At 40.0% G+C, this 23,117-nt stretch overlaps 1 protein-coding gene across 2 annotated transcripts in view; it reads left to right on the top strand.

Moving 5' to 3' along the window:
* The window catches only part of tiparp (TCDD-inducible poly(ADP-ribose) polymerase), a 78,200-nt gene that overhangs the window by 36,225 nt on the left and 18,858 nt on the right, over positions 1 to 23,117 (top strand). For both annotated transcript variants that reach the window (XM_061925889.1, XM_061925890.1), the window contains exons 3-4: positions 18,935 to 19,124; positions 22,912 to 23,099. In XM_061925889.1, the coding sequence (XP_061781873.1) occupies positions 18,935 to 19,124; positions 22,912 to 23,099 (378 nt within the window). The remainder of the gene's footprint in view (positions 1 to 18,934; positions 19,125 to 22,911; positions 23,100 to 23,117) is intronic.

The raw sequence follows: 23,117 nt of genomic DNA, 5'->3' as shown, positions 1-23,117 counted from the left end.
CGAGAACCATGGACTCGGACTTGGAGGTGCTGATTCTCATCCCAGTCGCTTCACACTCAGCTGCGAACCGATCCAGTGAGAGCTGAAGATCCTGGCCAGATGAAGCCATCAGGACCACATCATCTGCAAAAAGCAGAGACCTAATCCTGCAGCCACCAAACCAGATCCCCTCAACGCCTTGACTGCGCCTAGAAATTCTGTCCATAAAAGTTATGAACAGAATCGGTGACAAAGGGCAGCCTTGGCGGAGTCCAACCCTCACTGGAAACGTGTCCGACTTACTACCGGCAATGCGGACCAAGCTCTGGCACTGATCATACAGGGAGCGGACTGCCACAATCAGACAGTCCGATACCCCATACTCTCTGAGCACTCCCCACAGGACTTCCCGAGGGACACGGTCGAATGCCTTCTCCAAGTCCACAAAACACATGTAGACTGGTTGGGCAAACTCCCATGCACCCTCAAGGACCCTGCCCAGAGTATAGAGCTGGTCCACAGTTCCACGACCAGGACGAAAACCACACTGTTCAGGAAGTGGACTGTGGAAATCAGTTATTGGAGTTAGTTGTAGGAGTTAATGTCAATGCTACTTGTCCAACAAACAGGAAGTGGACTGTGGAAATCAGGCGACGTGGAGCTAACATGGACTGTGGAATCCAGGCATGACTCTTTGAGACCTGCGTGTGTGTACATGACTCGGTGTAAAGAATGTGTGCGAGTGAGCGCTCCTCTCTTTTTTTCATCTGTGACGTTCACAATAGCATGACTGATGCTGGTATGTGTCGCCGTGAGAAAATGCAAGGTGTGTGTGTGTGAGTGTGTGCGGGATTTAACGGGCATTTTGACCATGCCATCAGTTTTCTTAACTTTTATTTATGCGGGAGGGAAAGACTTGTTCTTTTCCCAGAGAGAAGCCCTCCCTTGGAGTGACGTGTGTACGCACACACCCTACAGCTGCTTAGTACAAACACAGAGCAGGTTTGTCCTTTTTTTTTTTTTTCCTGGCCTGCCTTTCACCTTTAGCACACACAGTCAGCTGATGTTTTATTAGTCATTATTTATTCAAGTCATTGGCCTGGAATAGGTTAAGGTGGGATGGATTTCACGTTTGAACCGATACGGCGCCTCTGGGAATCGATATCGGTACTCAATTTTCAGTACTCTTGTGTCTGTAGCTATGTGCACATAAACACATTTACCGTATTTTCCGCACTATTAGCCGCACCTAAAAACCACAAATTTACTCAAAAGCTGACAGTGCGGCATATAACCCGGTGCGCTTTATATATGGATTAATATTAAGATTCATTTTCATAAAGTTTCGGTCTCGCAACCACGGTAAACAGCCGCCATCTTTTTTCCCCGTAGAAGAGGAAGTGCTTCTTCTTCTACGCAAGCAACCGCCAAGGTAAGCACCCGCCCCCATAGAACAGGAAGCGCTTCTTCTTCTACTGTAAGCAACCACCCGCCCGCGTAGAAGAAGAAAAAGCGCGCGGATATTACCGTACGTTTCATTTCCTTTGTGTGTTTACATCTGTAAAGACCACAAAATGGCTCCTACTAAGCGACAGGTTTCCGGTTCATGAAAAGACGCAATCTCTCCATCCGCACACGGACTACTATTTCACAGCAACTGCCTAAAGACTTTCAAGAAAAGCTGGCTACTTTCCGTGCATATTGTAAAAACAAGATAGCTGAAAAAAAGATCCGGCCAGAGAACATTATCAACATGGACGAGGTTCCACTGACTTTTGATATTCCTGTGAACCGCACTGTGGATACAACGGGAGCACGTACGGTGAATATTCGCACCACAGGGAATGAGAAGTCATCCTTCACTGTGGTTCTAGCTTGCCATGCTAATGGCCAGAAACTTCCACCCATGGTGATATTCAAAAGGAAGACCTTGCCAAAAGAGACCTTTCCAGCCGGCGTCATCATAAAAGCTAACTCGAAGGGATGGATGGATGAAGAAAAGATGAGCGAGTGGTTAAGGTAAGTTTACGCGAAGAGGCCGGGTGGCTTTTTTCACGCAGCTCCGTCCATGTTGATATACGACTCCATGCGCGCCCACATCACGCTGGTTTTTAATATATTATTAAAGTTTGACTGACCTATCTGACTGTTTTTTTGACATTCCTTTAGCGCAGTTAGATGCGGCTTACAACACGGGGCGGCTTATAGGTGGACAAAGTTTTGAAATATGCCGTTCATTGAAGGCGCGGCTTATAACCCAGGGCGCCTTATGGTGCGGAAAATACGGTAATCGGATTAAAAGCCTAATCGGGGTAAAAAAAAAATGCTTCATGTAAACACGCCATTCAGAATATTCTGACCCGATCACACGCGTTCGGATCAAAATTTCATTCCGATCGAGACTGTTTTATTCACATTATTACAGCTACTCCAAGTGCTAACTGCTAGCCTCAAACATGTACACAGAATGTAACGTGAAGACGCGTACATAATCACGACATAAAAAGCACAGAACAGCTCCATTTCAAAAAGAGAGGTAAAACAAAAGTAGTGAACACAATGATAAATAAACACCGTGATAACGTCGGACAAGCAGAAATGCACAAAGCCATGTTTGTTTCAGGGAATGTTGACTGCTTCTTCAGCACCTGCAGTGAGCGAACTCGTCCAAAAGATGGCGCCATGGCACAAAGAATAACACACTTTTCCCGTTTATGTTAGGTTATGCGCATGTCAAAGTAAATTATTCCAATTTAAGGTGTGATGCATGAAAATGCACGTCATAATCAAGATGTAAGATAGTTCATGGCATATTGTGTCAATAAAGGAAATTATTTTTTCTTACGAAACTTGTTCGTTTTTTTCCCATTTTGACATAAAAAAGATCCATGTACCGTATTTTCCGCACCATAAGGCGCCCTGGGTTATAAGCCGCGCCTTCAATGAACGGCATATTTCAAAACTTTGTCCACCTATAAGCCGCCCCGTGTTGTAAGCCGCATCTAACTGCGCTAAAGGAATGTCAAAAAAACAGTCAGATAGGTCAGTCAAACTTTAATAATATATTAAAACCAGCGTGATGTGGGCGCGCATGGAATCGTATATCAACATGGACGAAGCTGCGTGAAAAAAGCCACCCGGCCTCTTCGCGTAAACTTAAACTTACCTTAACCACTCGCTCATCTTTTCTTCATCCATCCCTTCGAGTTAGCTTTTATGATGACGCCGGCTGGAAAGGTCTCTTTTGGCAAGGTCTTCCTTTTGAATATCACCATGGGTGGAAGTTTCTGGCCATTAGCATGGCAAGCTAGAACCACAGTGAAGGATGACTTCTCATTCCCTGTGGTGCGAATATTCACCGTACGTGCTCCCGTTGTATCCACAGTGCGGTTCACAGGAATATCAGTTGCTGTGAAATAGTAATCCGTGTGCGGATGGAGAGATTGCGTCTTTTCATGAACCGGATCCCTGTCGCTTAGTAGGAGCCATTTTGTGGTCTTTACAGATGTAAACACACAAAGGAAATGAAACGTACGGTAATATCCGCGCGCTTTTTCTTCTTCTACGCGGGCGGGTGGTTGCTTACAGTAGAAGAAGAAGCGCTTCCAGTTCTATGGGGGCGGGTGCTTACCTTGGCGGTTGCTTGCGTAGAAGAAGAAGCGCTTCCTGTTCTACCGGGAAAAAAGATGGCGGCTGTTTACCGAAGTTGCGAGACCGAAACTTTATGAAAATGAATCTTAATATTTATCCATATATAAAGCGCACCGGGTTATAAGGCGCACTGTCAGCTTTTGAGAAAATTTGTGGTTTTTAGGTGCGCCTTATAGTGCGGAAAATACGGTAGTATCGACTTGTACTTGGTATCATTACAGTGGATGGCGTCACAATGGCGTTTGTTTACATTGTGACGCCGGGTGAGCTATTGTATCTTCCTACGGTGTGTAGTGAAACAGGTTTAGCTATTCCTCGTCTTCCAGTGATAATGATACTTGTAAGAAACGTACTTTATTTGTCGCCATGGAGGCGAGGATTAGTGATTTAGAAGTAGCTAATGCTAAAAAATGCGTCCGTTCTCCCTTTTCTGTCTACACCCTGTGTCTGCTTGTAAGTACTCTGTGTGTGCGCTGCCGAACATGCTCCTCTGCTCGTAAAAGCAGCAATGTCATGACGTGATGACACACGTTAAAAGAAAAGAAAAGGGGAACAGGTACTTTTCAAACAAAGTATAGTACTGTTTTTGATTCCTTAGTACCGCAATACTATTCTAGTACCGGTGTACCGTACAACCCTAGTGGATATTGTCATAAAAAGTAGGGCGATGTATTGCCACATCAATATTGTTCCTCGCCCGCCGTCTCCGTCCACCTTCTCCTGGACCTCCATGTCCCCAGCACCTCGTTTGAGTGCACTTCATTTAACCGGTGGAATTGTAGTGTTAGAGCGGCCCAAAAGCAGCCGGGGAGAGTTAGTGGCAAGACATGACGGGGGTGGGGGGGCACAATGAGGAGCGGTGAGGCGAGGACGCTGCTGGTAAATGCCGCCGAGTAGACTTTGCTTTTCTGAAAGTGGGAAGAAGAAGTAGCGCAGGTGTCTCTGGGGGGAGAGACCACGCGGCTGCTGTCTCAGCTCTTTACGCAAAAAAACCAACAGGACAAAAATGTACTTTTTCCTAATCTCATTGGCCCAACCGCGCGTCATCAAACATTTTCTAATTACTGGAAGGCAGCTGCAAGTGTGCATGGATGATGCAATACTTAGTTGGACCGCACGTGTGCTTCGAATAGTTTTACTTCCTCTCAGTAACAACATGACTTGGTGCGGAGAATTGTGCTGACTCAGCATCTCTGGTCCTCTGCTACTCGTGTTTTGCCATCGCTATCATCCAAACCCTTTTTTTCCCCCTGCAGCATCCATCTGCATGCTGGGGTTTGTTTCCCTTTTTAAAGAGAAGTAGCAAAACCAGGTCGATACACGACACACATACCTGCCAACTACTCCGGTTTTCCCGTAATTAGTACGGTTTTCATCAACCTATTCCGGGTTACGGTTGCAGTGATAAAAAATACGGTTTTTCATTCATTAAAAAAAAAATATATTTTTTAAGTTTTATTCACGAAATCGCGTAACAACAATGACAATCGACACTGCTTCCCGTAACTTCCTATCGAGCCATTCCGAATACCATGCGCGAGGCTATTTATAGCACCGCTGCCAAGCACGAGGCACCAGTTGCCATTGTTTCCAAATGAGCGAACGATCATGGAATCAGCCGGAGAAAAATCGCAAACGAGTCTTAAACCGAAAAGAAAACTGCAGTCATTCCGTGAAGAATATTCAAAAGCCTATCCGGGAATAATTACTGTATATCGTGTATCGCAATATGGCCTTAAAATATTGCAATATTAAAAAAAGGCCATATCGCCCAGCCCTAGTTCAATGATGCCATTTCTGTTTGTCATGTATAATTTTGTCTATTTTGTGTTTATCCTTGAATAAACAGGTCAGTTTCTTGTTACCAACCATTGTGTATTATTCAAACTCCCCTAATTCAGCTGGCTAGTTGTTATCAAGAGTACTAAAACCCTTTTCAACATGATTCTGACAACTAAGTAGGCTAAATAACTTTCAACTTTAATACATGCTCGGATAGGCCAGTATCGGTCAGTATCGGTATCGGTCAGTATCGGTATCGGATCGGAAATGCAAAAACAATATCGGTATCGGATCGGAAGTGCAAAAACCTGGATCGGGACATCCCTAGTGTAGATAGAACATGTTTCAACAGCAGATATTAAGAGGAAATGTACAAGTAGATTAATAATGTTGACAAAATAATAGAATGGACTAATTAGGAGCCTTTGTTTGTTTATTTACTACAGGTTGTTCAGTATGTCCAACATCTTCTTTGATAGCAATAGGAAATATACAGGTAAAAGCCAGTAAATTAGAATATTTTGAAAAACTTGATTTATTTCAGTAATTGCATTCAAAAGGTGTAACTTGTACATTATATTTATTCATTGCACACAGACTGATGCATTCAAATGTTTATTTCATTTAATTTTGATGATTTGAAGTGGCAACAAATGAAAATCCAAAATTCCGTGTGTCACAAAATTAGAATATTACTTAAGGCTAATACAAAAAAGGGATTTTTAGAAATGTTGGCCAACTGAAAAGTATGAAAATGAAAAATATGAGCATGTACAATACTCAATACTTGGTTGGAGCTCCTTTTGCCTCAATTACTGCGTTAATGCGGCGTGGCATGGAGTCGATGAGTTTCTGGCACTGCTCAGGTGTTATGAGAGCCCAGGTTGCTCTGATAGTGGCCTTCAACTCTTCTGCGTTTTTGGGTCTGGCATTCTGCATCTTCCTTTTCACAATACCCCACAGATTTTCTATGGGGCTAAGGTCAGGGGAGTTGGCGGGCCAATTTAGAACAGAAATACCATGGTCCGTAAACCAGGCACGGGTAGATTTTGCGCTGTGTGCAGGCGCCAAGTCCTGTTGGAACTTGAAATCGCCATCTCCATAGAGCAGGTCAGCAGCAGGAAGCATGAAGTGCTCTAAAACTTGCTGGTAGACGGCTGCGTTGACCCTGGATCTCAGGAAACAGAGTGGACCGACACCAGCAGATGACGTGGCACCCCAAACCATCACTGATGGTGGAAACTTTACACTAGACTTCAGGCAACGTGGATCCTGTGCCTCTCCTGTCTTCCTCCAGACTCTGGGACCTCGATTTCCAAAGGAAATGCAAAATTTGCATGGTTGGGTGATGGTTTGGGGTGCCATGTCATCTGCTGGTGTCGGTCCACTCTGTTTCCTGAGATCCAGGGTCAACGCAGCCGTCTACCAGCAAGTTTTAGAGCACTTCATGCTTCCTGCTGCTGACCTGCTCTATGGAGGAGATGGAGATTTCAAGTTCCAACAGGACTTGGCGCCTGCACACAGCGCAAAATCTACCCGTGCCTGGTTTACGGACCATGGTATTTCTGTTCTAAATTGGCCCGCCAACTCCCCTGACCTTAGCCCCATAGAAAATCTGTGGGGTATTGTGAAAAGGAAGATGCAGAATGCCAGACCCAAAAACGCAGAAGAGTTGAAGGCCACTATCAGAGCAACCTGGGCTCTCATAACACCTGAGCAGTGCCAGAAACTCATCGACTCCATGCCACGCCGCATTAACGCAGTAATTGAGGCAAAAGGAGCTCCAACCAAGTATTGAGTATTGTACATGCTCATATTTTTCATTTTCATACTTTTCAGTTGGCCAACATTTCTAAAAATCCCTTTTTTGTATTAGCCTTAAGTAATATTCTAATTTTGTGACACACGGAATTTTGGATTTTCATTTGTTGCCACTTCAAATCATCAAAATTAAATGAAATAAACATTTGAATGCATCAGTCTGTGTGCAATGAATAAATATAATGTACAAGTTACACCTTTTGAATGCAATTACTGAAATAAATCAAGTTTTTCAAAATATTCTAATTTACTGGCTTTTACCTGGCTTTTTATTTTGGAACGTATGGAAACACATGTTGGTACTGGTATCGCACAACAGCGCTAGACTTCATTCTTAAAATAGCCATAATTGCCAAGTGAGAATTTCCCTTTAACGTGCATTTGACACAAACACGCAGTCTTTGCTCTTTAAACACTTCCAGACGGACGCACAATCACCAGGGACATTTCTGTCAATTAGTTTCCCGGGAAACCAAATCAATGAAGCCCATTAACCTTGAACAGGGCGTGTGCGTGCGTGCGTGCGTGTGTGTTTCCTTTTGGCCGTGTTGAGTATTTATTGTAGTTGACATGTGTGTCTCTAGAAGTGTGTGTGTGTGTGTGTGTGTGTGTGTGTGTGTGTGTCTGTCTGCGCCGCTGTCTGGCTCTGCTGACATAGCGTGCCAATGTACAGTATGATGCCCATATTAATGTCTGACCCAGAAACACTCTTTGCCAGGGGCCATATGGAGGACTAATGTAGAGGGACCGTCACCCCGCCCAAAAACTCACACACACAATACTTTTTACTTTTCCAGACAGCGCGAGGTGAAGAAAGGCCACGAAATGCACATTAAGTGTTATCTAGATTAGCCTACTATCAAAATGACTTTAAAAGTCTTATATAAGTGTTATAATGAAGACAACACATGATGTAAGTGTCTATATTAGCCTACTATCAAAATGACTTTAAAAGTCTTATATAAGTGTTATAATGAAGACAACACATGATGTAAGTGTCTATATTAGCCTACTATTAAAATGACTTTAAAAGTCTTATTTAAGTGTTATAATGAAGACAACACATGATGTAAGTGTCTATATTAGCCTACTATCAAAATGACTTTAAAAGTCTTATATAAGTGTTATAATGAAGACAACACATGATGTAAGTGTCTATATTAGCCTACTATCAAAATGACTTTAAAAGTCTTATATAAGTGTTATAATGAAGACAACACATGATGTAAGTGTCTGTATTAGCCTACTATCAAAATGATTTTAAAAGTCTTATATAAGTGTTATAATGACGACAACACATGATGTAAGTGTCTATATTAGCCTACTATCAAAATGATTTTAAAAGTCTTATATAAGTGTTATAATGAAGACAACACATGATGTAAGTGTCTATATTAGCCTACTATCAAAATGACTTTAAAAGTCTTATTTAAGTGTTATAATGAAGACAACACATGATGTAAGTGTCTATATTAGCCTACTATCAAAATGATTTTAAAAGTCTTATATAAGTGTTATAATGAAGACAACACATGATGTAAGTGTCTATATTAGCCTACTATCAAAATGACTTTAAAAGTCTTATATAAGTGTTATAATGAAGACAACACATGATGTAAGTGTCTATATTAGCCTACTATCAAAATGACTTTAAGAGTCTTATATAAGTGGTGTGATGAAGACGATACATATGTCTATATTAGCTGTATTAGCCTACTATCAAAATGACTTTAAAAGTCTTATATAAGTGGTGTGATGAAGACGATACATATGTCTATATTAGCTGTATTAGCCTACTATCAAAATGACTATTTGTCGCAGGCTGACACAAATCTTGGTTGACAGAAATGTTGAAATGTAAATATTTATTCTACACATTTTTACAACTTTGGAAAACATTAGTAAAACTTCTCAGAGGGTGAGATAACTCCTGGAAATGACTGACTTAGTGGTATAGATGTGTGGGTCCAAGTTAAAGTCTTCTTCTAATGGATTTGTTACAATCTTTGCAAGCTGGGTAACGTTTGCTGTGGTCTGGAACAACATGGTAATGTTTGCTGTGGTCTGGAACAACATGGTAATGTTTGCTGTGGTCTGGAACAACATGGTAATGTTTGCTGTGGTCTGGAACAACATGGTAATGTTTGCTGTGGTCTGGAACAACATGGTAATGTTTGCTGTGGTCTGGAACAACATGGTACTGTTTGCTGTGGTCTGGAACAACATGGCGCCCCAACAACTATCAGAAATGCAGCCAATGTTACATACAAATAATGTGCCATGAGACATGCAAATATAAATTAAGTACACAGAGGACGTAAATAAATGAAATGAAATGAGCTCAGTTATACCTACAAACGAAGCATAATGATGCAATATGTACATACAGCTAGCCTAAATAGCATGTTAGCATGGATTAGCTTGCAAATATGCCTGATTAGCACTCCACACAAGTCAATAACATCAACAAAGCTCCCCTTTGTGCATTCAAATAAAAGGTTTGGCATAAAACAGGTCTTTCCATGGCAGCGTCGGAGAAAGTTGTGCATGTAAACAAAGTGTTGCGTCACGGTCCACACAGCTGCACGACATCACATTAATAACATAGTAACACAAATGAGCAGACGCATCTCAATCATAAGAAGAAGTGCCTATTTTTTTAACTAACACAACTACTAAGCAAGTTATACAATCCCTTGTGTTGTCACATCTTGACTACTGCCTAGCAATCTGGTCTAATGCATCCAAACAAGAACTCAATCAAATCCAGTTTACCCAAAACAGAGCTGCCAGACTAGCTCTCCATTGACCGGCATTGAGATCATGCATCATGAATTGTCACGGATTAGAGTTGGTAAAAGACTAGCTTCTAGTTTGATTCTATTTATTTTTTTATTTTATCCAATCCAATCCACTTTATTTATATAGCACATTTAAACAACAAAATTTTTCCAAAGTGCTGCACAACAATTAAAAACAATATAAAATAAATATGATTAAAAACAATTACAAAGGGTAAAACCAATTAAAACAGTAAATAGAAAGCACAATTTTAAAAAACACAGAGGACCACACAACTCACGTAGTGTTAAAAGCCAGAGAATAAAAGTGGGTCTTAAGACGAGACTTAAAACAGTCCACTGTGGGAGCAGTTGGAACATGGAGGGGCAGAATGTTCCAGAGCTTAGGGCCGACCACATACAGGTAAAAGCCAGTAAATTAGAATATTTTGAAAAACTTGATTTATTTCAGTAATTGCATTCAAAAGGTGTAACTTGTACATTATATTTATTCATTGCACACAGACTGATGCATTCAAATGTTTATTTCATTTAATTTTGATGATTTGAAGTGGCAACAAATGAAAATCCAAAATTCCGTGTGTCACAAAATTAGAATATTACTTAAGGCTAATACAAAAAAGGGATTTTTAGAAATGTTGGCCAACTGAAAAGTATGAAAATGAAAAATATGAGCATGTACAATACTCAATACTTGGTTGGAGCTCCTTTTGCCTCAATTACTGCGTTAATGCGGCGTGGCATGGAGTCCATGAGTTTCTGGCACTGCTCAGGTGTTATGAGAGCCCAGGTTGCTCTGATAGTGGCCTTCAACTCTTCTGCCTTTTTGGGTCTGGCATTCTGCATCTTCCTTTTCACAATACCCCACAGATTTTCTATGGGGCTAAGGTCAGGGGAGTTGGCGGGCCAATTTAGAACAGAAATACCATGGTCCGTAAACCAGGCACGGGTAGATTTTGCGCTGTGTGCAGGCGCCAAGTCCTGTTGGAACTTGAAATCTCCATCTCCATAGAGCAGGTCAGCAGCAGGAAGCATGAAGTGCTCTAAAACTTGCTGGTAGACGGCTGCGTTGACCCTGGATCTCAGGAAACAGAGTGGACCGACACCAGCAGATGACATGGCACACCAAACCATCACCCAACCATGCAAATTTTGCATTTCCTTTGGAAATCGAGGTCCCAGAGTCTGGAGGAAGACAGGAGAGGCACAGGATCCACGTTGCCTGAAGTCTAGTGTAAAGTTTCCACCATCAGTGATGGTTTGGGGTGCCATGTCATCTGCTGGTGTCGGTCCACTCTGTTTCCTGAGATCCAGGGTCAACGCAGCCGTCTACCAGCAAGTTTTAGAGCACTTCATGCTTCCTGCTGCTGACCTGCTCTATGGAGATGGAGATTTCAAGTTCCAACAGGACTTGGCGCCTGCACACAGCGCAAAATCTACCCGTGCCTGGTTTACGGACCATTGTATTTCTGTTCTAAATTGGCCCGCCAACTCCCCTGACCTTAGCCCCATAGAAAATCTGTGGGGTATTGTGAAAAGGAAGATGCAGAATGCCAGACCCAAAAACGCAGAAGAGTTGAAGGCCACTATCAGAGCAACCTGGGCTCTCATAACACCTGAGCAGTGCCAGAAACTCATGGACTCCATGCCACGCCGCATTAACGCAGTAATTGAGGCAAAAGGAGCTCCAACCAAGTATTGAGTATTGTACATGCTCATATTTTTCATTTTCATACTTTTCAGTTGGCCAACATTTCTAAAAATCCCTTTTTTGTATTAGCCTTAAGTAATATTCTAATTTTGTGACACACGGAATTTTGGATTTTCATTTGTTGCCACTTCAAATCATCAAAATTAAATGAAATAAACATTTGAATGCATCAGTCTGTGTGCAATGAATAAATATAATGTACAAGTTACACCTTTTGAATGCAATTACTGAAATAAATCAAGTTTTTCAAAATATTCTAATTTACTGGCTTTTACCTGTAGAAGGCCCTGTCTCCCCTGGTTTTAAGTCTGGTCTTGGACACCACGAGCTGGAGCTGGCTCTCGGACCTCAGAGCGCGCGCAGGATTGTAAGTTTGGATGAGGTCTGAGATATACTGAGGTGCCAGTCCACGTAAAGCTTTAAAGACAAACAGCAAGGTTTTAAAATCAATTCTAAGATGAACAGGGAGCCAGTGCAAACTCTCAAGGATTGGGGTTATATGCTGGCGTCTCCTGGCCCCTGTTAAAAGTCCTGCTGCCGCATTCTGGACTAACTGCAACCGGGAGGGAGCTTTTTGGCTAATGCCAGCATAAAGTGCATTGCAGTAGTCCAGGCCACTTGAAATAAAAGCATGCACGACTTGTTCAAAAAGGTTAAAAGATAAAAACGGTTTTACCTTTGCTAAAAGACGAAGATGATAAAAACACGATTTTAAAACGCCATTGACTTGTTTGTCAAGTTTAAAATGGCTGTCTATAGTGACGCCAAGGCTGGTGACTTTGGGACGCACATCATTTTGCAATGGTTCCAAGTCAGTGAGGGCCGGACCAAACACTAAAATTTCCGTTTTTCCCTCATTCATTATTTAAAAAATCTGGGCTAACCAAGCCTTGACGTGGCATAGACATTTGAGAAGGGGTGTCAGGGGGCCGTGGCCTTTTGAAATAGGCATATAAATTTGGCAGTCGTCTGCATAAAAGTGATAATACACTCCATGACTCTTAAAAATCTCTCCAAGAGGGAGGAGATATAGGGCGAACAGGATGGGGCCTAGAATAGATCCCTGGGGGACACCACAGTAAAGTGGAGCAGAAGAAGAAGTGGCGTCCCCCAGCCTGATAGAGAAGGTGATGTTCATGCACGCTTCATTTTGTGCACCAGTAATAAAACATGGTAACACTTTAGTATGGGGAACATATTCACCAATAATTAGTTGCTTATTAACATGCAAATTAGTAACATATTGGCTCTTAACTAGTCATTATTAAGTACGTATTAATGCCTTATTCGGCATGGCCTTATTATAACCCTAACCCTCTAACCCAGGGGTGCTCACACTTTTTCTGCAGGCGAGCTACTTTCCAATTGATCAAGTCGTGGGGATCTACCTCATTCATATATATAATTTATATTTACTTATTTATGAAATATATGTTTTTGTTAACAAGTTAAAGGTGTTTAATGATAATGCAAGCATGTTTAACACATATAGTTAATATTGTTAATACATTAAAGGTGTTTAATGATAATACAAGTATGTTTAAAACATATAGTTAATATTGTTAACAAGTTAAAGGTGTTTAAAAATAATACAAGCATGTTTAACACAAATAGTTAATATTGTTAACAACTTAAAGGTGGTTAAAGATAATACAAGCATGTTTAACACAAATAGTTAATATTGTTAACAACTTAAAGGTGGTTAAAGATAATACAAGCATGTTTAACACATATAGTTAATATTGTTAATACATTAAAGGTGTTTAATGATAATACAAGTATGTTTAAAACATATAGTTAATATTGTTAACAAGTTAAAGGTGTTTAAAAATAATACAAGCATGTTTAACACAAATAGTTAATATTGTTAACAACTTAAAGGTGGTTAAAGATAATACAAGCATGTTTAACACAAATAGTTAATATTGTTAACAACTTAAAGGTGGTTAAAGATAATACAAGCATGTTTAACACATATAGTTAATATTGTTAACAAGTTAAAGGTGTTTAAAGATAATGCAAGCATGTTTAACACATATAGTTAATATTGTTAACAAGTTAAAGGTGGTTAAAAATAATACAAGCATGTTTAACACAAATAGTTAATATTGTTAACAACTTAAAGGTGTTTAAAGATAATACAAGCATGTTTAACACATATAGTTAATATTGTTAACAAGTTAAAGGTGTTTAAAGATAGTACAAGCATGTTTAACACATATAGATTCCTTTCTTTCATGAAGACAAGAATATAAGTTGGTGTATTACCTGATTGTGATGACTTGCATTGATTGGAATCAGACAGTGGTGATGATAACGTCCGCATTTTCGAATGGAGGAGAAAAAAAGTCCTCCTTTCTGTCCAATACCACATGAAAGTGGTTGGTTTTTGGCATCTTATTTGTCCAGCTTCCGTACTCCTTTGTATACACTTTACAAGAAATACATTGTCGGCAAACTCCGTAGCTTGCTAGCTTGTGCACGCCAGCTTTCTGAGACTCTTATTTTGGTAGCGCAGGCAGGATGAAGCAGAGCTTTTATTGTGCAACTGTGCAGTCGGTCTTTGGAGTTTTGACGACAGGTACGGCGCCAGAGTCTGAAATAAAGTGTTTCTCGCCTTCCAGTCGGTAATTTTAATGATCTGGCAGCAGCCAGCGTCATCTCAGAAGACCTTCGGGTGCCGTGAATGTCAATCAAGTGACGAAAGTGACGTCATAGTGAAGATTTATGATCGCTCATTTTTAGGACTATTTTTTTAATGGCTGGCTGGTGATCGACTGACACACCCTCCGAGATCGACCGGTAGATCGCGATCGACGTAATGAGCGCCCCTGCTCTAACCCTAACCCAGGGGTCGGCAACCCAAAATGTTGAAAGAGCCATATTGGACCAAAAATACAAAAAAAAAATCTGTCTGGAGCCGCAAAAAAATAAAAGCCATATTACATACAGATAGTGTGTCATGAGATATAAATTGAATTAAGAGGACTTAAAGGAAACTAAATGACCTCAAATATAGCTACAAATGAGGCATAATGATGCAATATGTACATATAGCTAGCCTAAATAGCATGTTAGCATCGATTAGCTTGCAAATATGCCTGATTAGCACAAAACTCACCTTTCATGCACAACCTTAAAAGTTTGGTGGACAAAATGAGACAGAAAAAGAAGTGGCATAAAACACGTCCTCGAAAGTCGGAGAAAGTTATACATGTAAACAAACTACGGTGAGTTCAAGGACCGCCAAAATTAGTAGGACAAAACGGCGCTCGCCAAATAATCGAATCAGTGAAGCATGTTTACGGTAATATAAACAGCAGAGGTGGGTAGTAACGCGCTACATTTACTCCGTTACATCTACTTGAGTAACTTTTGGGATAAATTGTACTTCTAAGAGTAGTTTTAATGCAACATACTTTTACTTTTACTTGAGTATATTTATAGAGAAGAAACGCTACTTTTACTCCGCTACTTTTATCTACATTCAGCTCGCTACTCGCTACTAATTTTTATCGATCTGTTAATGCACGCTTTGTTTGTTTTGGTCTGTCAGACAGACCTTCATAGTGCCTGCGTTTCAACAAATACAGTCACTGGTGACGTTCACTCCGTTCCACCAATCAGATGCAGTCACTGGTGACGTTGGACCAATCAAACAGAGCCAGGTGGTCACATGACCTGACTTAAACAAGTTGAAAAACTTATTGGGGTGTTACCATTTAGTGGTCAATTGTACGGAATATGTACTGTACTGTGCAATCTACTAATACAAGTTTCAATCAATCAATCAAAAGTGTGAAGGAAAAAAGACCCTTTTTTATTTCAAACGTACATCCCGTCAAAAGCCTAAAGACTGACTGCACAGTTCCTGTCTTCACAATAAAAGTGCCGCTCCATCGCGCCTGCGCTTTCAAAATAAGAGTCTCCGAAAGCCAGCGCAAACAAGCTAGCAAGCTAGCAAGCGACGGAGTTTGCCGCCAATGTATTTCTTGTAAAGTGTATAAAAACGAATATGGAAGCTGGACAAATAAGAAGCCAAAAACCAACCACTTTCATGTGGTATTAGACAGAAAAGAGGAACTTTTTTTCTCCTCCATTTGAAAACGTGGACGTTATCATCACAACTGTCTGATTACAATCAATGCAAGTCATCACAATCAGGTAATACACCAACTTATATTCTTGTCTTCATGAAAGAAAGGAATCTATATGTGTTAAACATGCATGTATATTCATTAAAACACCTTTAACATGTAAACAAAAACAGCAAAATAAATACATATAAATGATATACTGTATATATGTATGTATATATGTGTGTGTATATATATATATATATATATATATATATGTATGTGTGTATATATATATATATATGTGTGTGTGTGTGTGTGTGTGTGTGTGTGTGTGTGTATATATATATATATATATATATATGTGTGTGTGTGTGTGTGTATATGTTACTCATCAGTTACTCAGTACTTGAGTAGTTTTTTCACCACATACTTTTTACTTTTACTCAAGTAAATATTTGGGTGACTACTCCTTACTTTTACTTGAGTAATAAATCTCTAAAGTAACAGTACTCTTACTTGAGTACAATTTCTGGCTACTCTACCCACCTCTGATAAACAGTGTGCTTTATAACGATTAGGGAGGTTTGTGTCATGTTTGTCCTCCTACAGAAACCATATTAAAACAAAAAATAGATTGTTTTCCCCTCATCTTTTTCAATTTTTTTTTATACATTTCTGAAAAAGCTCCAGAGAGCCACTAGGGCGGCACTAAAGAGCCGCATGCGGCTCTAGAGCCGCGGGTTGCCGACCCCTGCCCTAACCCTAACCAAATAACTCTAAATTAAGTCTTTGTTACTAAGAATATGTTCCCCATACTAAAGTGTTACCAAAAACATATAACTTTGTCTTGAATTTGAAAAAAAAAACATTTTATTTTTCACTAAAGAAGGGTTGGGTGAATGCGCATATGAAACTGCTGGGGTTTGTTCGGTACCTCCAACAAGGTTAAGAACCACTGGACCAGAGGTGGGTAGAGTAGCCAGAAATTGTACTCAAGTAAGAGTACTGTTACTTTAGAGATTTATTACTCAAGTAAAAGTAAGGAGTAGTCACCCAAATATTTACTTGAGTAAAAGTAAAAAGTATGTTGTGAAAAAACTACTCAAGTACTGAGTAACTGATGAGTAACATACACACACATATCATATATATATATATATATATATATATATATATATATATATATATAGATGAAATAGTCTTGTGATTTTTTTCCCACACATACATATATATATATATATATATATATATATATATATATATATATATATATATATATATATATATATATATACACATATATATATATACAGTATATAATTTATATTTATTTATTTTGCCGTTTTTGTTTACATGTTAAAGGTGTTTTAATGAATATACATGCATGTTTAACACATATAGATTCCTTTCTTTCATGAAGACAAGAATATAAGTTGGTGTATTACCTGATTCTGATGACTTGCATTGATTGTAATCAGACAGTAGTGATGATAACGTCCACGTTTTCAAATGGAGGAGAAAAAAAGTTCCTCCTTTCTGTCTAATACCACATGAAAGTGGTTGGTTTTTGGCATCTTATTTGTCCAGCTTCCATATTCGTTTTTATACACTTTACAAGAAATACATTGGCGGCAAACTCCGTAGCTTGCTAGGTTGTTTGCGCTGGCTTTCGGAGACTCTTGTTTTGAAAGCGCAAGCGCGATGGAGCGGCACTTTTATTGTGAAGACAGGAACTGTGCTGTCAGTCTTTAGGCTTTTGACGGGGTGTACGGTTGAAATAAAAAAGGGTCTTTTTTCCTTCACACATTTGATTGATTGATTGGAACTTTTATTAGTAGATTGCACAGTACAGTACATATTCCGTACAATTGACCACTAAATGGTAACACCCCAATAAGTTTTTCAACTTGTTTAAGTCAGGTCATGTGACCGCCTGGCTCTGTTTGATTGGTCCAACGTCACCAGTGACTGCATCTGATTGGTGGAACGGAGTGAACGTCACCAGTGACTGTATTTGTTGAAACGCAGGCACTATGAAGGTCTGTCTGACAGGCCAAAACAAACAAAGCGTGCATTAACAGATCGATTAAAATTAGTAGCGAGTAGCGAGCTGAATGTAGATAAAAGTAGCGGAGTAAAAGTAGCGTTCCTTCTCTATAAATATACTCAAGTAAAAGTAAAAGTATGTTGCATTAAAACTACTCTTAGAAGTACAATTTATCCCAAAAGTTACTCAAGTAGATGTAACGGAGTAAATGTAGCGCGTTACTACCCACCTCTGCACTGGAAAGAGATTATTCTAGATTGTACCTAATGTCATGACTGGTTTTATTGATTATTGGCTATTTTATTGATTATGGGACAAGCAGTAGAAAATGGATGGATGGTACTTTTTCGTCACTTATTGTTTGTCTTTGGTACACTAATGTGAATATTTTATTTTTGCTCTTTTTTTATCTTTGGTATGAACATTTTTATATAAACTTAAAGTTATTGCTTTTTTGGTTCTTTGTTGTTGCTATTTTTGTATTACAACATTTTATTATTTGATCATGTTGTACTGCATTGTAATCTTTTGTTTTGTGATTGTGTGATGTTTTTTTGCCTGCACCCCAGGAAGAATAGTCTCCACTGGGCTGTAGACTAATGGGGATCCTTAATAAACTAAACTGCGTTGAGTTCAAGGACTGCTGAAATGAATAGGACAGCACAGCGCTCGCCAAATACTGTCATCAGTGAAGCGTGTTTGATGTAAACAGTGGGATTTCTAACAGTTAGGAAGGTTTGTGTCATGTTTGTCCTCCTACACGAACCATATGAACACATCTTTTCCCTTCATCTTTTCCCATTTTCCTACATTTCACACAAACATGAACTTGTCCATTTGTCCTTCATCATGTTGTGTTGTGATGAAAACACACAAACGGCATCTTTAGCGGCGGCGTGGATGTTTTCCTGGGTTGTGTCAGTGTGAACTGACTCACTGGCTGACTCATTAGAGGTCTGGTCAAGGTGCTCCGGGTTAATGTGGCCGCTTCGGAAAGCGTCGACAAATTAGGAATGCAAATGATGTTGCCTTCAATGACGTCTTCCTTTTTGTGTGCTTTCAGGGGCTCGGTGTTTTCCCTGGACTTTGGAGCCATGCGGGTGGGCGACCTGAAGTTTGACCGCGTCCGCCGACTGACCACTCCCCCGAGCCCCTTCCCCGTGCCGGGGACAACCTCAGGCCCCGCCCCCAGCTGTCACACCGTGTGGAAGTACTACTGCAGAGACAACTTTGGCTGGAGGGAATACTCTGAGGTGACCCAGTAGTTGGAATAGAAAATGATATCAATATGTATCGCGACACGCACGTACCGTATTTTCCGCACCATAAGGCGCCCTGGGTTATAAGCCGCGCCTTCAATGAACGGCATATTTCAAAACTTTGTCCACCTATAAGCCGCCCCGTGTTGTAAGCCGCATCTAACTGCGCTAAAGGAATGTCAAAAAAACAGTCAGATAGGTCAGTCAAACTTTAATAATATATTAAAAACCAGCGTGATGTGGGCGCGCATGGAGTCGTATATCAACATGGACGGAGATGCGTGAAGAAAGCCACCCGGCCTCTTCGCGTAAACTTAAACTTACCTTAACCACTCGCTCATCTTTTCTTCATCCATCCCTTCGAGTTAGCTTTTATGATGACGCCGGCTGGAAAGGTCTCTTTTGGCAAGGTCTTCCTTTTGAATATCACCATGGGTGGAAGTTTCTGGCCATTAGCATGGCAAGCTAGAACCACAGTGAAGGATGACTTCTCATTCCCTGTGTGGTGCGAATATTCACCGTACGTGCTCCCGTTGTATCCACAGTGCGGTTTACAGGAATATCAGTTGCTGTGAAATAGTAGTCCGTGTGCGGATGGAGAGATTGCGTCTTTTCATGAACCGGATCCCTGTCGCTTAGTAGGAGCCATTTTGTGGTCTTTACAGATGTAAACACACAAAGGAAATGAAACGTAACATCCGCGCGCTTTTTCTTCTTCTACGCGGGCGGGTGGTTGCTTACAGTAGAAGAAGAAGCGCTTCCTGTTCTATGGGGGCGGGTGCTTACCTTGGCGGTTGCTCGCGTAGAAGAAGAAGCGCTTCCTGTTCTACCGGGAAAAAATATGTCTGCTGTTTACCGTAGTTGCGAGATCGAAACTTTATGAAAATGAATCGTAATATTAATCCATATATAAAGCGCACCGGGTTATAAGGCGCACTGTCAGCTTTTGAGAAAATTTGTGGTTTTTAGGTGCGCCTTATAGTGCGGAAAATACGGTAATCAATATCAATAGAAAAAAATGCATTCGACAAAACGTTCAATCATTTTTTTCTTCTTTAATGGAAGAAAGTGGAAGTGTGGTTGCTGTAACAAAGGCACACATAGACAGAAAAGGCAAGCCCAAATAAGCAACTATAGGTTTAAAAGCCGGGACAAAACAAAAAAAAAAACCTGTAAGCGACTTTGGTAACCAAGCAACACAGGAAGTGGGCGTGACACGCTAACAGCCAATCAGGCGACGGTATCAACTCACCAGGTTTGGTTGCTTCTTTGCATGGAGTGAGAAGAGAAAGGAGAAAAGTTTGTGAAAGTTTTCAAAGGGACCGTAGTCAGACCAGAGTGGTCTGTACATGATGCAAGGCAAGAGCGCTAATGCCACGCCAACTTAGCTCACCCTTTAGAGCACAGCCGTAACTTCCTGCCACGAAACCCGCGGAAAATAGTTCTTCTCAGGTTTCTCTAGGTTTACATTTTTACACTTTATGAAGCATTTCTTACATATTCCTTCATTTTAAGAGCTTATTGTTAAATGTTCAATGTGATTTTAATATTTTGTTGACATTGTCTTTCTGTCTCAATAGCTGAGGGATTACAATCAGGAGAAGTTACATTTCAAATAAAATATATTTTTCCTGCTCCTTATTTCCCGTGGGTCATAAAACATGTCAATTATTGATATCGACCGATATATTAATAATATTTAACCAATTACTGCAAAACAAAAAATCCTTTCCATAGTTAAATAAGACTAACAGGGCGAATTAATGTTACACAGACGTTATTTCCTGGCACTAAACCTGCAGAAAATAGTTCTCAGGTTCCTCGATGTTTATACATTTTGCACTATTTTGTTACACTTTATGAAGCATTTCTTTCATATTCCATATTTTTAAGAGCTTATTGTTAAGTGTTCAATGTAGGGCTGCAGCTAACGATTATTTTTCTATCGATTAATCTATAGATTATTTTTTTCGATTAATCGGTTAATCTATAGATTATTTTTTTCGATTAATCTATAGATTATTTTTCCTTTTACCGATTATTTTTTTTAATTTAAAATGAAGAGGAAAAAATAAATGTAGGCCAGTTTTTTCAAAAGGCATGGCTTTTATTTACAAAAAAAAAAAGTATGGCCACTCAGTCAACATTGACAACAACATGACAAAATATTCTGTAACAATGTAAACATTTAAAACTTTTAACATTTAACAAAATTAAAAGTAGCTTATTTGCTTTTTAATGTGCAAATATAAAAGTAAACATCCAGTGCAAATCTTAATATTCTGCAATAGTATAAGCATTTCAAAAGTAAAAGTATTGCTTATTTTGCTTTAAAATGTGCAAAAATAAAGATAAACATCCAATACAAAAAAGTACAAAACGGAAATATTCTGTAACAGTGTAAACATTTCAACAAAAGTAAAAGTATTGCTTATTTGCTAAAATGTGCAAAAATAAAGCTAAACATCCAATACAAAAAAAGTGTACAGTGTAAACATTTCAACAAAAGTAAAAGTATTGCTTATTTTGCTTAATAACACAACAATGATAGTATGATTAAAGTGAAAGTTAATTGTTGGTTTGTACGTAGTACATGTAACTGTTAATGTTGTAAAAGGTATTTGCACAACTAATTAACGTTAGCGTTTGTGACACGTCTTTGTGCCGTGGGGTTCTTTCAGGTTCGACAGACTGAACGCCAGACGGCTTTGTCAGGTTTACAATCTTTTAATTTTACACAAAGTCTTTTCTCTTCCAACTCTTTTCTCTTTCTTTCCTCGCTTTTCGGCTCCTCTTCCTCGCTCGCTCGTCGTCCCCTGTCTCTTGCGGCGTCGCTCCCGGCGCGCCCCGCCTCGCCGCTCGCAAAGCGTTAAAGAGGAGCGCGTCTTTGTAAACACTGAACAGGCACGCCAAACGCGCCTCTCAGAGCGAAACGGTGCTTTAGTTTATGAATTCACAACGCAGATACAAATGACACATTCATGTTTTTGTGTAATGATGACAACGTATACGCACGCGGACGATTGACTAGTTGATGGTGATGGCAAGAACGCTGTCGGGTTTCTTTTCAAATGTTCCTTCATAGCCGTTGTGCTGCTATGATAGGCCATTTCCGCTCGACACAGTGTGCATACAACAACATTATTAGGCCGTTTATTGAAATACTCCCACACTTTTGACGACTTTTGGCGTGCTTTTTCCCCTCGCTCGCATCGTCTGCTTTGCGCTCCGCCATGACAGTAGTGTGACGTAAATATACGACGCGCCGACGCACAAAAACGGCGTCGACGTATTTACGTAACCGATGACGTCGACTACGTCGACGCGTCGTTTCAGCCTTAGTTCAATGAGATTTTACTATTTTGTTGACATTGAGTCTTTTCCATGCTTGTGTTGACATTTGTCATTGATAGCTGAGGGATTACAATCACAGGAAGTTACATTTCTAATAAAACATTATTCTCCTGCTCCTTATTTTTCAGGGGTCATATAAAATATCAATAATTATCAATATCGCCTGACATAATATTACATAATTACTGCATAACAAAAATTCCTTTAGTTAAATAAGAATAACAGTGCAAATTAATGTTACACAGAAAATGCAGAAAATAGTTCTCAGGTTTCTATAATATATTTTATCTCCTTATTTTCCATAGCTTACAAATAATATCAATAATTATCGAATGATAAAACACGATACAGTTTGGAGTGATATCGCCCAGGCCCCAGAATCACAACCTCCTTGTTGTGACTTTAAAGTCTCTTCTCTCTCCAACAGCCGGTGGTGAAGCTCATCGAAAAGGCGACGGTGAGGGGTCTGAAGGAGGTGCGCTTCATCACGCTCCAGAACCAGTACATCCTGAACATCAGGGAGGGCTTCCAGCAGAACGCCATGTTTGGCTTCAGGCGCCAGATCAAAAAGCGACCCATGTTCATGTCCTCGGTGATGCTGGCTCCCCTCTTAGAGTGAGTAGCACCGTGCTA

The sequence above is a fragment of the Nerophis lumbriciformis genome, linkage group LG30 (genome assembly GCF_033978685.3).
Source record: "Nerophis lumbriciformis linkage group LG30, RoL_Nlum_v2.1, whole genome shotgun sequence".
In the NCBI taxonomy this organism is placed as follows: Eukaryota; Metazoa; Chordata; class Actinopteri; order Syngnathiformes; family Syngnathidae; genus Nerophis; species Nerophis lumbriciformis.
Note: the sequence above shows the minus strand (reverse complement) of the source record. Positions and strands in the feature narration are given on the sequence as shown.